The sequence below is a fragment of the Lemur catta genome, chromosome 21 (assembly GCF_020740605.2).
Source record: "Lemur catta isolate mLemCat1 chromosome 21, mLemCat1.pri, whole genome shotgun sequence".
Lineage (NCBI taxonomy): Eukaryota > Metazoa > Chordata > Mammalia > Primates > Lemuridae > Lemur > Lemur catta.
Genome location: NC_059148.1, coordinates 11,469,130 through 11,485,107, shown reverse-complemented (window position 1 = coordinate 11,485,107; position 15,978 = coordinate 11,469,130). Strand labels below are relative to the sequence as shown.

The following is a 15,978-nucleotide window of genomic DNA, read 5'->3' as shown; positions in this document are numbered from 1 at the left end:
ATCCTCTCCCATTACCTGTTCTACGTTAGAAACTATGGAGGTGCCAATCAATGCTGAGATGCTCTGATCCGTCCACAAGAATCTGTCCCCCCAAATGACCACTTATGTAGCCAGTGCAGGAGCCACAGCAGCTGGCCACTGGGACACTCTAAATTCCTTTTTATTATGTGATTACTTTTCCCAAATGGCCGAACCACTAGGATTTGTAGGCCACAGAGGTCAGAGTACAGACGTTTTCACGGGCCAGGATCACCTGTGTGGTTAAAGCTGAGCTGATGACATCACAAAGGCTACCTGAACAAAGTGCCACACTAAGTATCTGTGTCTCAAGACAAATAAGACACACTTCTCTGAGGTGAACTTTTCTGGAGCTTAACCAGCAACTGGCCAGGGACAGCTGCTTAAACACTTACCAATAACTGCACTATTTCAAAATACTAGCACTCTCCCGGGACATCTCCCAGGGTGTCAAAATTTAACCTGCTGCCAAAGCAAACTCCAAAATGAACATAGTCCTTATGTTCTTTAAAAAAAAAAAAAAAAAAAGAAACCAAACAACCAGATTTATTTAGTTTAGTTTAACATTTCCCCTGATCTAAAGAAAAAGATGTCAAAAGAAAACCTAGGGCATACACACAAACATCCACCCCCACAAACCCAGATAACCTAAAAGAAAAAAGGGCAAAGTTCTGTTCAACAGAGAAAATTATCTTCGCTTCTGGAAGATGTTTCCACGTCCCATTCCACGTCCTCTTCCTCTTGCAGCCACTGAAAGGAAGGAAGAGAAAGGGTGAGGCCGGGTCAGTGAATGCTCATGGCATGGAGCAGCTGGAGCCCTAGCACATCAGCTGGAAGGGACCTGACGGGCTACCTGGTCTACCACTACCCTGGCCATTGCATTTCACAGTGGGGTAGGGGTTGGGGGGGTGGAGACAGAGGGACAGGGGCTGGGGACTGGTGCCAGAGAGGATTCCAGCATTGCTCTCTGCAGGGGCTGGAAGGCAGGGTGCTGAAGGCAAAGAAGGTGGTCTGAGAACCACAGAAAAGATGAATTCCCAGGGCTGGCCTAGGGCGTGTTAATAAAACATTACAGATGCATTTAATTCACTTTTTAAATTCAGAGACAAATACACTTAAGTGTTAACATCTGTGTAATGTGGATGAGTGGTTTTATCATTCTTTGTGTTTTTTGGGAAAAGTAATGTTTCATAACAGCAAGAACAAAACAACACCCCATACAAAGGGCATGGTAAGACTGCTGTTCCCTATAACCCAAGGGTTCTGGGGAGACCAGTGGCTTTGAAGGACAGATGAAAATATTTGGATGCCTACTCACTGGAGCCTCAGCCCTTTCTGCTTGGAGCTGTCCTAAAGAGGAAGGGAAGGCACACGAAAACCCACCCAGCTGCTGACAGAACCAGAGCAAAGGGTTGGGAGAGGCAGATGGTTCAGGCAGAAGTCAGGAGGCCTGGGCAAACCCACTGCCAAGTGCCTTCTCCTGCACGGCCACGGGGCCGCCTTCTGCTAGAGATGGTGCAGCTCCACAGTGACAATGAGCGCAGCCCTTCCCCGAGGAAGCAGAGAGCAACAGTTCTAGTCATAAAGCCAGGATTTCTGACAGTCACTCCTTACAGGTCAGTTTGGGGAGCTTCTGGAGAGCTGAACATGGGAAGCCTGACAGGAAGGTCAACAAGAACTCATCCACGAGCCAGGAGGGTGGCACACCCCAACTCCACAGGGACAGAAGCTCCTGTACTCGGGACCCTTCCGGACTTCACCCTATGTATCCCTTCACCTAGTTGTTTACTGGTATCCTTTGAAATATCCATTGTAATAAACTGGTAAACTTCAGTGTTTTCCTGAGCTCTGTGAGCCACTCTAGCAAATCAATCAAATCCAGACAGGGGGACGTGGGAACCCCAAACTGATGCTGGCTGGTCAGATGTTCTGGAGGCCAAGACTTGAGCCTGGTGGGAAGGACAGGGTGGTCCTGTGAGACTGAGCCCTCAACCTGTGGTTTCTAAGGCTATCTCCAGGTAGACAGGGTCTGAACTGAATTGGAAGACACCCAGCTGGCATCCCCTACAGAGCTGATTGCTTGTTTGGTGTGGGAAGAAACAACTGTGGACACAGAAGTCTTCTGTGTTGATTGTTGTTGTGCTACAAGAATAGAGGAAAAACACAACTTGAGTGTTTTCCTCACACATATAAAATATGTACAGCAGCTAAAGATACTGATGGAGAACCCAGGGCCTTGCTGATGCAAACTTTTTTTTTTTTTACCAACACTAAGACATTTTCTAACAATGGTACTTGCTTTCTTATCTAATCAACATGGCATAACTCTTCATGGACCCAAATATAAAACCTGATTGGGCTAGCCCAGAAAAAAAGCCAGACTAAGACACTGGAAAAAGGTTAGTCCCACTCTCGGAACATGCTAAAGGAAGAATTTATTTTCAAGTATAAGAAGCTTTGAAAATAGAAGTCCAGGCTGGGTGCAGTGGCTCACACCTGTAACCCTAGCACTCTGGGAGGCCAAAGTGGGAGGACTGCTTGAGGCCAGGAGTTCCGAGATCAGCCCAAGCAAGAGCGAGACCCATCTCTACTATAAATAGAAAAAATTAGCCGGGCATGGTGGCGCATGCCTGTAGTCCCAGCTACTCGGGAGGCTGAGGCAGGAGGATCACTTGAGCCCAGGAGTTTGAGGATGCCATGAGCTAGGCTGACACCATGGCACTCTAGCCCGAGCAACAGAGTAAGACTCTGTCTCAAAAAAAAAAAAAAAAAAAAAAAAAAAAAAAAGCCCAGCCCCTTTATTGTGGGTAAACATGGCTCAAAACTACTTTATTTCTCATCTGAAAATGGAGCCCCACTGTCAGCATCTCCCAAGTGCATGCCGGGTGTCCACCCGCACTACCTAGTCTCTCTAGGAAACACTGCCCAGCTGTTTCAAGAGTCAGCTCACCCACACCATGGTGTGTCGGCTCAGCAAACTACACAAGAGCAAGCTGCCCCCAGACCTCTTGGGCAGACCTTCTTTCGGGAAAGGAAAGCCCCCCTAGAAATTAATTATAGGAGATTTATTAACTGTCACTCAACACAGGGATCCCACCTTTTATAAGGTGCCACTTGGATTTTGTATAAGCCCAGCGACTGGGATTGTAGACGCATGACAGGGAAGGCCCCCATCGCCTCACAGCACCTCCCCAGGCTGCAGGGAGAAGGGGTGGAGTGGGTGTGGAGACTGCGGAGGCCAGGTCTACTTCATCCCCGGGCCCTTTTCTAAAAGATACAAGTTTGTCTTTTAAAACCAGTGCATGAGCACCTACCTTGGGCCTTTAGAATAGCAGCTTTTCCCCGGCCGGCCCCTGAGCCTTGATTTTTATTTTTCATGCTCTTTAACATGGGTGCATTTTTCAGCATGTCAGGCAAAATCAGAAAGCGGATCTTGCTGCCACGGATGTACACCTGCTCCAGCTGTGCCACTCGGCCATCTCTGTACGTGACTGTGATGTTGGACATCTGGAAGGAAACCACCAGTTCATCAGTAAGCATCACTGCAGCAGCGGAGGGCAGGGCATACGAAGGAGGGGGCGCCTTGACTGGTGGGAAGGGGGGTGTCCAGAAAGGCGGAGACTGACACTGTGAAATAATTGAGCCAGGCAAAGCTGGTGAAACACCACAGCAATGTCAGCACTCACTGCGTAGGCCTGGGACTGCACTGAGCACTGCACAGCGATGTCTTCAGGACACCTCCAGGAGGTACGAGCTCTCCCATACGTACAGATAAAAAAACCCAAGGCAAATGTCCAAGGTCAAACACCTGGAATGCAGGGGACTCCAGGTTCGAACCAGCCAGCCTGGCTCCAGAGCCCCAGCTCTGCTGTACTGCCTCCTGAGCAAACACAGGAGGAGCTCTCAAAGGTGATGAACCCTAACCGGACAGCTTCAAACTGCTTGTCCAAACTATGTCCTTTCCTGCATCCACCTGACACCCAGACCACAAAGGCACCACAAAGGTCATGCATGGGCATCAGATGCAGTGGTGAGACAGAGCCCTCTGGCTTGGGTGGCTGGGAACTAAGAAGCAGAGGTGGCACACAGGGCCTGCATGAAGGGCCTGGAGTACTGGAGGGGTGTGAGGCAAGAGCTGACACAAGGAGAAGAGAGGGCTCTGGCCAGGAACTTACAGGATGCCAGGACTGGAGCAGCAGAATCGTGACCAAGGACATGGTTGTCACTTCAGGAACTATAGGGGTTGCTCAAGATTGAGGACAGGCAATGTCAGCAGGGTTAAAGGTAGCACTTTGGAAAGACAAATGTACCAACAAGGGTAGACTGTGGGATGGACCCCGGAGGAGCCTGGAGGTGAGACCAGCCAGGAGACCTGCTTGCACAGGAAGGTGCACAAATCCGTCAGCAGCCTCAGCAAGAAGAAAAAGTTGCTTACTTTACGAGTCCTCTGGATGGAAGAGAGAGGACTGTAATTCACTCAGAACACAGCGGAGAGCTGAGCTGACTCCCCTGACCTCTATCTGGCTTGCTGCCATCTCATATTCAACTCGCTCTTTTCTTCCAGTGCTGACTGGTCACCTGGCGTCTGCTTGAAACCCAGAGTGAGAAAAGGCCAGGGTGCTCTGTGGCTGCCCCTGCTGTAGCTGTGCAGTTGGAATGGTTTCTAGAGCTTCAAGCCTCTGTCTCTGTTTACCTTCAGAGGCAACAGGGCTCCAGTTTCCCATAAACCTTCTGCTCCAGGATCCACACCCCCAGTTCCTTAATAAATTTTCACTTAGTTCCAAAGTTCTTGCCATCCTGTTCTTCTTCCCTTGGAGAATTCCACAACCTCCGGTGCCACAAATGAACACCAGATATGGTCAGACCATCCAAGAGAGAAACCCGGATCCAACCCAGGCTCACCAGTATGAGATACGTGGTGACTCTGTAGAAGACAGAGAACAAGCCTGGAGACCCATAGGGGAGACCCAGGTCTACCACCTGCCAGGGGTGCACTCACTGAGTGACCCCCATAGTCTCTGAAGTGACTACCCCATCCTTGGTCACGATTCCACTGCCCCAGTGCTTGCATCCTGTAAGTTCTTGTCTGGCCCCCCTCTTCTCCTTGTGCTAGCTTTTGCCTCACACCCCTCCGGTACTCCAGGCCCTTCATACAGGCACTGTGTGCCACCTCTGCTTCTCAGTCCCCAGCCACCCAAGCCGGAGGGCTCTGTTTCACCACTGCATGTGGTGCCCATGCATGACCTTTGTGGTTTCTCTGAGCCTCATTCCTTCACCTACAATGTTGAGGAAAATAGAACAAAACAAGCCAACGTTTACCAAGCGCTTACTAGCAGACACTGGCCTGGGTACTTTCCCACAGTAATTCACGTTACACAAAATCCAATGAGACAGATGAGCCAGATACCGTGGCACAGCCTGTCAGGGGCAGACCTGTCCCCAGCCCAATCCCCTCGCCGATTCTGCTCTCCTGCCTAAGGTCACACTGCCCCTACTTGGCCTGGCTGGGGTTTGAACCCAGGTCTATCTGAGTCTAAAGACACCCACTCTTATAACCACTGCATCAGATCACTGCTTACTCCCTGGAATGGTTAAAGAGCAAAATAAACAAGACAAAATATGTCTAAATGCCGTCTCGACTGCTTAACACATAATCGAGCCTCAGTAAATGCTGAGTCTGATAGTCAAAATGTGTTTGGAGTGCTATGCCACCACAAAGCCACACCCTGTCCAGCACACCCTGCACATCACTCCTTCCCTGCCAGAGCCCCCCCCAGTCTGCTCTGAGAATCCCTGAAAGAGGACCTTACAGAAGCCCTAGAAGACGTTTCCACAAGTGACCCATGTCCTGACCAGAGCAGTAGAGTATCACTCGACTCCTCTTCCAACTCTGCGAACCAGGCTCACTACTGCTCTCACTTTCCCTGCAGACAGAAAAACGGCTCATGGTGACCAAACCCCACAGTCCCACTGCGGGCCACATGCCAGCAGTCCACAGCTTGCTAACAGGCCCGAGCTGTGCTTGCACCATAAGCGAAAGGCAGCAACTTGTCACTGAACTAGATTTTAATGAAAGTCAGTTTAATCAACTTTCCTAAAACAGCCACAATGAGACAGATGGCATAAGCTAGGTACCCAACTGGAATGACATCTTAGGAGAAAGGAAGGGAATCTTTACAGTATGAAGTGGTGTGAATTTCTCACATGCGTGGGGCTGAGCTGGAGAAAGCTAGCTTCAGGACTGTGAAGTGATGTCGGGGTGCCTCCGGACTGTCAACACGCTAGAAATGCACACACTCTTCAGTACAACTTCACACACACACACGCACCAAAGTACAGACACTTGGTTGCCACTGATAAAATACACACAAAAGTATTATGGGGTAAAGATAGTTCAGGAAAAAAAGTATATAAGTATACTTTAAAAATTAATTTTCCTTTAAGCTAGAGGGCTATGTAGCTAAAGAAATTCAAACACATCGTATTCAGAAGTTTCAAACACTTTCCTCGTATTAGTCATGAGCAGTGTCCTACTGACCCAATCATGCGACAGCTTCTTGTAGGTTATCATTTTTATAAGAAGACAGAATACTAAATTCCATGCAGAGACCATTTTTCCAAAGATGGCTATCCCACAGCCAAGAAAAGAGTTCAAACAGTCCCATCAGCAATTGGGTGGTCAGGTCAAAGCTCCAAAAGCACCATTTCAGCTTTTGCAGAACCCATTAACTCTACTAATTTCTCCCACTAAAACTTTTTAATTTTTCTTTTTCTTACTCTAGATTCCTGCATCAGAGACAATAAAACAAACTTCTAAATGCTGTCACTCTGAATACAGTGAAATGGGTTTGACTATGACTCTCTTCTTAAATATTTACTGTGCTTTTTTAAAAAAACATTTCTTTATTCTTTTTTTCCTTGTTTGTTTTTGTTGAGGCAGAGTCTCGCTCTGTCGCCCTGGGTAGAGTACAGTGGCGTCATTATAGCCCACTGCAACCTCCAACTCCTGGGCTCTAAGTGATCTTTCTGCCTCAGCCTCCCGGGTAGCTGGGATTACAGGTGTGCATCCAGCTGTTTTTTTTTTTTTTTTCCCCCTTTTTAGTAGACACAGGGTCTCATTCTTGCTCAGGCTAGCCTTGAACTCCTGAGCTCAAGCAATCTTCCTGCCTAGGCCTCCCAGTGCTAGTTAGCATTACAGGCATGAGCCACTGTGCCAGGCCAATATTTACTGTGCTTTATGATCATAAACTTAACACACACTTACCATTTGTAAAGTGAGAAAAATATTTTGAAAAATTTTTAGGCCAGGTGTGGTGTGGTGCACACCTGTAATTCCAGTTACTTGAGAGGCTGAGGTGGGAGGATCACTAGAGCTCAGAAGTTCCAGACCAGCCTGGGCAACATGGCAAGAACCTGTCTCAATTAAAAAAATGTAATCACATATACAGTAATTTCCATCAAAAGATAATTTCTCAAACATTTGGTTTTCCTGAAAAACTTATAATGCATGTGTACGTATCATTTATAATCTGGTCTTATTTTTATAAAATAGGAAACACATTATGGAGTTTTGTATTTTCTCCCCATTTCTGTCAACAGCACTTTGACATACATTAAATACTTGCCAGGCACTGTGGTGCACAACCGCCAACACTTAAAAAAAAAAATCATCCAGCCCGGCGCAGTGGGTCACACCTGTAATCTTAGCACTCTGAGAGGCCAAGGCAGGAAGATTGCTTGAGCTCACGAGTTCAAGACCAGCCTGAGCAAGAGTGAAAACCTGTCTCTATTAAAAATAGAAAAAATTAGCCAGGCGTGGTAGTGGGTGCCTGTAATCCCAGCTACTCGGGAGGCTGAAGCAGGAAAATTGCTTGAGCCCAGTGCCATGAGCGAGGCTAACGCCACAGCACTCCCTGGGCAACAGAGCGAGACCCTGTCTAAAAAAAACCAAAAAACTAAGAAAAAAAAAAAAAAATCATCTATGTTACTTTATTGGACAAATAGTATTCTTTGTAATGTACCCTAACATGTTTAATTATAATTTACTTAACTTTATTCTAGATATGCTGGTTTTCAGATTTCATTATTAAAAATAGCACTATAATGAATACCCTTACACATAAACCTTTCTTTACAATTTTGAGTCCGTTCCTAGAATTATTGCATCAAAGAGCATGAACTCTCCTACACTGACATGTTAAATGCATTTCCAGAAAGTATAAAACAATTTACACTTCTACTGGCAGTACAGCAAAACCCTTGGTAGCACTATTATTTTTATTTTGCCAGTTTTCAAGTTTAGACACTCTTAGTGTTTTCTAATTTACATATTTGATTAATAAAGCCATTATTTTTGCATTTTAAATATCCATTTATATACAGTCATAACAATATTTCAGTCAACAACAGAACACACATACAATGGTGGTCCCCTAAGATCATAATACTGTATTTTCACTGCACCTTCTCTATGTTTAGGTACACAAATACTCACCACTGTGTTACAATTACCTACAGGATTCAGTACAGTAACATGTACAGGTTTGTAGCCTAGGAGCAACAGGCTATACCTTATTGCCTAGGTGTGTAGTAGGCTATGTCATCTAGGTTTGTGTAAGTACACTCTATCGATGTTGCACAACCACAAAATTGCCTAATGACGCATTTCTCAGACTGTATCCCCATCATTAAGTGACACATGACTGTATTTTTCCTTCTGTGAATTATCCATTTATGACGTGTTTATTTTTAATTCAAATATTAATATTCTTGACTTGTAAAAACCAAGTTAAATACTATAACTTTCCATCAAAACAACACACTATGAGATGTCCTAAGTGTTTGAATACTGATCACAGCTGGGCCAGAACACTCCTAACGTTCACTAAAAATCTATGAAGAAACCTCTGGGAACACTTCACACTGGATTTCAAATAAAATCCACACCCAAAAAAGTTTCCCCCCAAAGGCTATATACAGTCTAATCTATAAAATAAAAAATTATGACCTTATTCCTACTCATTATTCTTCATCTAAAGCTCCTTTTATGGTTTTTAAAAAGCATTCTTAAGAAATAATTTTTCCCAATTTTGATGAAAATAATTCCTTAGTTCCCTCATTGACACTAAATAAAGACAGGTGCTTCAGGTTCATGATTAAGTACACCCAGCCAAGAACAGAAAATTCCAAATTCGAGGGCCCCTGGCTCTAAGTCATCCATCCCCAGGCCAGGCAAAGATTGGGGATGTCCCATTTCTGCTACAAACAAAAACCAGCTAAAGAGGACCATGTGGGCCAGGTGCAGCAGCACACGCCTATAGTCCCAGCTACTCAGGATGCTAAAGTGGGAGGATCGCTTGAGCCCGGGAGTTCAAGGCTGCAGTGAGCTGTGATCACGCCACTGCACTCCAGCCTGGGAGACAGAGCGAGATTGTGTGTCTTAAAAAAAAAAAAGAAACAACAAGGGACCATGTGACTCTCCAAAAGGGGCCCTTAGGGTATGCTCATAGCAACAGGAATAGGGCACCCTCACCCATAGCTGATGCCACATCCTGCAGCACCAGATGATGTTTGCCTTGCAGGGGGGTATGAGAAGTGAGAGAACAAAGTTCCTGCCCTCCAAGCCTAACACCAGATATACAGAACTGCCTACACTCTCTGACCCAATAAATACCATCTCAGGGACCTCATCCTAGGTTTCACACACATATATTTTAAATTTTCAAATGCCAAAAAAAAAAAAATTGCTACATTAACAGGCTACCTTAAAAATATCCAAGGGATGGTTGGTCTGAGAGCAGCGGTGTTTACAACTCATTGATCACAACCAGTTAACAGATTCCTTTGTCCCTTCTCCACTCCCACTGCTTCACTTGACCAAAAAAAAAAAAAGATGGTGTGTTTTCTTTGGGGATGTTGCTGAGCTTACCTACACCATGACCTATTTGTCTATATTTATCCTGCCGTATAACTTTTGTAAACCATCTCTAACTCTTTTTGAAAGGGGATAGAATAAAAAGTAATCACCAAAACCTCAAAACACATTCAGGAAAAGAAGTCCATGCCAATAGTTGTGGTGGGATTCTCTCAGCTATTTTCCAAATCTCTGTGGTGTTCTACCCACCCCACTTTTATAAAAGAAAATGTTGGCCAGGCACAGTGGCTCGTGCCTGTAATCCTAGCCCTGTGGGAGGCTGAGGCAGGAGGATTGCCTGAGTCTAGGAGTTCAAGGTTGCAGTGACCTATGATCACACCACTGCACTCTAGCCCGGACAAGAGAGATCCTATTTCAAAACAACAACACCCCACCCCACCCCAAAACCCCCCCACTAAATTCCAGCTGCCCTCTGGCCAAGAACAAGTAAGGAAAGTGTTGAGAGGATGTCCTCATTCCCAAGCTCACTGAGGCCAGGAAGGAAAGACAGTGCTGGGAGCACTATTTCACTGCCCCAGCCCCTGCCCCTGCAATGCTCAGGGAGTGTGAATCAAGTGAACCGTGTTCACCCACCACAGGGTTTAGCTCTGCCACAGCCTGCTGATTGTTTTTCTTTTTAAGAGATGGGGTTTCCCTAGGCCGGGTGCGGTGGCTCACGCCTGTAATCCTAGTACTCTGGGAGGTGGAGGCAGGCGGATTGTTTGAGCTCAGGAGTTCGAGATCAGCCTGAGCAAGAGCGAGATCCCCTCTCTACTAAAAATAGAAAAAAATTATATGGATGGCTAAAATATATATAGGAAAATTAGCTGGGCATGGTGGCACATGCCTGTAGTCCCAGCTACTCGGGAGGCTGAGGCAGGGGGATCACTTGAGCCCAGGAGTTTGAGGTTGCTGTGAGCTAAGCTGACGCCATAGCACTCTAGCCTGGGCAACAGAGCGAGACTCTGTCTCAAAAAAAAAAAAAAAAAAGAGACAGGGTTTCCCTATGTTGCCCATGCTGGACTTGACCTCTTGGGCTGCAGAGATCTCCCACCTCAGCCTCCCAAGTAGCTGGGACTACAAGACCGTGCAACCTCAACCAGTCCTGCTGGGTTTTATTCAATGTGCTCAGGTTTTGGAAGATATAGTGAAGCCTCAGCATTGTGGCATGGGCAGCTTTATGTGCTTAACTGTGCTCCTTCAAAAATTCAAATGTTTAATTTCTAATCCGCAGTATGTCAGAATGTGACCATATTTACAGACAGAATCTTCACAGACATAATTAAGTTTAATGAAGTCATTAGGGTGGGTCCTAATCCCATATGTCTGGAACACTTATAAGAAGAGATTTGGACAGAGGCACTGCAGAAGGAATACCCTGTAAAGACACAGGGGCTAGACAGGATCTCTATCTACCCAGCTGAGGAGAAGCCTGGAATAGATCCTTCCTCCACAGTCCTCAGAGGAAACCAGCCCTGCTGACACCTTGATCTCATACTTCCAGTCTTCCGAACCGTGAGCAAATAAATTTCTGTTGTTAGGCTGCCCGGTGTGGGGAACTTTGTTGTGGCAGCCCTAGTAGACTAATACAGGCCGGGAGGCAGGTGGCTGGCCCCCACCATTGGTCAGGCATTTGGCACACATCTACTCATATCCTCTGCACTATGGTTCTGAGGCCAAGGTACTATTTTTATCCCTGATTTAGAGGAGAGAATAGAGGGTCAGGGAGGTTCAAAGCTCAACCCAAGTTACACTAGGTGGCAGGCTGCACGTAACCTGATGCCAGGGTCTGTGCACTTTGTATCTTGTCAGCTGCATCTCTAAGAGACCACTAAGGTCATCTGGTCAGATACCTTTATGTTACAGATGGGATGTCAGAGGCCCTGGAAGCTCAGCAAGTTGTCCATATAAAAATGGCTAGTGAAATAAACACATTAAGATTTACTATCCCAATCTTACATTCTATTCACCAAACTAAAATGCCTTAAAATGGATGAGGATGGCTTAAGCCAGAGAACCGGATCTATGAAAGTGGCACCACACAAAGGCAAGGAGTACCAAAGGCCAGTCCCTTTAAGGCAAAGCCAGCTGCAGCTCTCTGGGTCCTCCTGCTGAAGGAGACCAGCAACTACAAGACCCTTCAGAGAGCCCACACCGTCCACCTCTAAGGCACTGACAGTGAGGAAATAAACCCGAGTTACCAGCTGTCTGCCTCGCTGCATGCCAGGGAACTCCATGAGCTGGTCAACCTGGCAGGAAAAACACAGATTCTCAAGGCTACAGAGAAATCACAAATAAAGGCAGGAACCCCGCAAAGCAATGGATGGTCAGGATACCTGACCTGCAGTGTGACCTTGAGTGACGCACTTTACCTCTCTGACTTTCAGTTTTCTCTTCTGGAAAACAGTAACAGGTACCATATGTTAAACACTTACAAGGCGTGAGGCACTGAGCTAGCTACTGCACACACATACTTCATCTGATCTTTGTAAAAGTCTAGGGTGTGGGTGTTATCCCTATGGCAGTCTCAGGAGTATGTAGCTCAGCTCTCCCTTCAAGAGAGAACAGGCTGTGAGGAGTGCAGGGAGTTGACAGCCTCCAGCCTCCACCTGTGGGATCCACCACAGTGTTCGCCCTGAGGCCACTCTCTCCCCAGGGTGCCAGCCAATGACTGACCACAGTGGGGGTACTACAGCCAGGTCACTTCTGCCCCACGCTGGATCCCTCTAATGAGCAAACCTCTGTCTAGCTGAAACTTCCTCAGAGCTACGCTGCAGTCTGAGGCTCCTCCTGCTCAATCCTCCTTTTACCAGTCAGACCAGCATCCTGGAGTGAAAGCTCTCCTGCTTATTCCTGTTCCCTTGCTCCTTTGTCCTTAATTGTCATTTCTCCCAATAAAGCTCTTGCACGTCTAATCCTGTCTTGGCATCTACATCGCAGAGGACCCAAAATAACATCACCCTCATTTCACAATTTAGGAAACTGAGTGACTAACATCCCTAAGGTCACATAATTAGGATTCAAACCCACCTCTCTGACTCCAAAACCCAAGTTCTTAACCAATGGCTTAAAGAACAAAGAAAGTGTGTGAATACACTTTGTAAAGTAAAAATCCACATGACTACACAAAAGGCAAAGTGGTGCCATAAGAAGGGGACCATGTCAGGACCCTGCTTCACCATTTATCAGCAGAGTGATATTCAGTAGATGAGTCCTTTAATCTCATTTTCCCTATTTTATGGATGACAAGACTGTCACCAAAACTGCTTACTTCATAAGGTAGTTGCAACAATCAAATGAAACTCCTCCTCCAAGAAAAAAGGCAACCAAACACAGTATGTGAGTCGATTCTGCTAACTGCAAAGCATGTGGGGGGACATATGGATAATGGCCCCAAACCTGAAGAATTCTACCACAGTGAGTAGCATCATTCCTGTTACATAGGCACCCAAAATATGGGAGAAAATGAAGGTGTAATGGAGAAAATAAAGGGCAAAGTTAAATATTTCAAACCTCCACATGGCTTTTCTGTATCAAGACTATGTGTCTCTTATTCATGCCCACATACTCAGAGCCTATAACAGTGCCTGCCCTGAATTAGGGACTCAGAAAATAACTGTTGAACAAGAACAACTTCCAAACAATCTCCAATTACCATCTTGTTGTCCTCTAAGACACAGGTGCATGCTTCCCCCAAGTCTCAAGTGCAAAGCAGGGTACCTGGCAGTTCATATTGTCCTCAGCTTCGATGAGCTTCCCCCGATATACCTCGCCGGTGTTTGTCTCACATGTTACGATGTGGCCCTCAGCCTCGTGCAGGACTTTAATTGGTACACCAATAGACATCTTGGCAGGAAGAGAGTTCTACAGCGAGAGAGACAACAGTCAGTTCATATTTCAGAGCCTGAGAAGGCATGTGGCACACACCATGCCTCCCTCAAGGCCTGACCCTCCATACAACTTACCAAAGATGCAAAGCTGCAATTTCTATGGAAGAAAAACTTAGCTCCTGGCTTGGAGGACCCTATCTGGCAAACACATGCAAGCTGTGGGATGGGGAGGAACAGTGTGCTGGACAGAGAGGAAGCGAATGGGAATGAAAGAGAGTGCTTCCCAACTTCCATATGTCCCTTTATTGTCATCAAAACAACCATCAGCCAATACTGTATACATGTTGGGGAAGAGGGGGTTGGAACGCATATACATTTGTCAACATATAGTTGTGAATGATTCCATTTTGAGAACTATGATATGACCTGAGCTATCTGATACAGCAGCCACTGTCCACAGGTAGCTATTTAAACTTCATTAAAAACGCAGTCTCTCTGTCACACCAGTGACATAATGTGACCCTATGACCATATTCCAAGTGCTCAACAGTCACACGTAGCTAGTGGCTAGCGTACTGGATGACGCAGATGTAGACCAAAGGACCCAGACAAATCCAGGAGAGCAGGCTGTATTTTAATTCAGCCCTTTGGGCCGGGCGCGGTGGCTCACGCCTGTAATCCTAGCACTCTGGGAGGCCCAGGCAGGTGGATTGTGTGAGCTCAGGAGTTCGAGACCAGCCTGAGCAAGAGCGAGACTCCGTCTCTACTAAAAAAAATAGAAAGAAATTAGCCGGACATCTAAAAATATATACAGAAAAAATTAGCCAGGCATGGTGGTGCAGCTACTTGGTAGTCCCAGCTACTTGGTAGTCCTAGCTACTTGGGAGGCTGAGGCAGAAGGATTGCTTGAGCCCAGGAGTTTGAGGTTGCTGTGAGCTAGGCTGATGCCATGGCACTCTAGCCCGGGCAACAGAGTTGAGACTCTGCCTTAAGAAATAAAAACAAAAAATAAAAATAATTCAACCTTTTGATGCTCCACTTACTTTACCAACAATGCTAATGAGAAAATATCATAGTATTCACAAAGTGACAACATGCTATATGCTGGAAATGCTTATCCTGAAGGAAAAACAATCAGGACAAGTACTTGACCTAACTAAAACAGACAAGCAGTGGATTTTTAATTCTGAGATGAGCAACGACTCAAGGTTGGAACATATCATGTGTGTTCAAGAGAGAAAGGAGAACATGAGGTTGGAATAGTCAGGCAGGCTCCCTTGGTGAGGAGGACCCCTGACTTTCAGTCTTAGGAGGCTGGATTTTATGCTGAAGACTGTGGGGAATCACTGCAGAATTATAGGTAAGGAACGATCCAATGAAAAAGTAGCAGCAATTACAAAATGGATCGAACATACAGTTTTTAAGCAGGGAAACTTGTTAAAATTTCTTCAACAGCGTGGAAAGGACGAAAAGACCAGTGCCTGAAAGGGGGTCGGAAGCAGAGATGCAAAGAACTTTGAAAAGGATGACTCAGATAGGATTTGGGGGAAGGAGGTAATCAATCAGAAAAGATTTAAAGATCATTGCCTGGATGCTTTGAAAAACACCGACCTGGGAAGGTACAGAAAATGAGAAGAATGTACTTTGGGGAGAAGCTAAAGCACGCACTTCCAGGAGTTAGGGGACTGCGCTGATGTTTGGGTGGCCAAGGCTTCCCGCTCTCTTCCCTCCCCGAGTCCTGCAGGGCTCCACGCGGTGCGCCCTTCTCTAGCCCCTGGGTCCCCACAGGCGCCTTGGCTTCCCCTCGCCTGTCCCCGGCCTCTCCTCACCGGTTCCGGCTTTCTTTTCCTTCTCTTCGGTGCGGCGGAGAACGGTGTGAAGGCGTGAGGGTAAGCGAATGGCGGGCTCCGAGCTCCCAGAATACAACGCGTTCCCAGAATGCCACGCGCAGGGCCCACCCCCTTCCTTTCCCCAGTGATGAACGTGGTCTCCCTTGTGCATACTCCTCATTCAGCCGGCTGGGAAACGCAGGCTGCAGTAGGATAGTTCCGGCACCGTAAGAGAAGGCTGACGACTGGGCTTGGGGGCCGCCGGAAACACCGACCCTTGGGCCAGCAGGGGGCTGGAGAAGGGGCTCGCACTTCCAAGCACCGCATATCAAGGATGGGCTGGACGGTAAGGCGGGGATCTGGGGCCTGGGCCCTGGGATGGGGGGGA

General features: G+C 46.7%; 1 protein-coding gene across 1 annotated transcript; it reads right to left on the bottom strand.

Moving 5' to 3' along the window:
• Positions 1-546: 546 nt before the first annotated feature.
• Positions 547-15,801, bottom strand: SNRPD3 (small nuclear ribonucleoprotein D3 polypeptide). Its single transcript, XM_045534224.1, has 4 exons — positions 15,591-15,801; positions 13,652-13,795; positions 3,333-3,525; positions 547-768 (listed from the first exon to the last, which is right to left on the bottom strand). Exons 2-4 carry the CDS (start codon positions 13,775-13,777, stop codon positions 707-709), a joined length of 381 nt encoding a protein of 126 aa, XP_045390180.1. The 5' UTR covers positions 13,778-13,795; positions 15,591-15,801; the 3' UTR covers positions 547-706.
• Between the last annotated feature and the right edge of the window lie 177 nt (positions 15,802-15,978).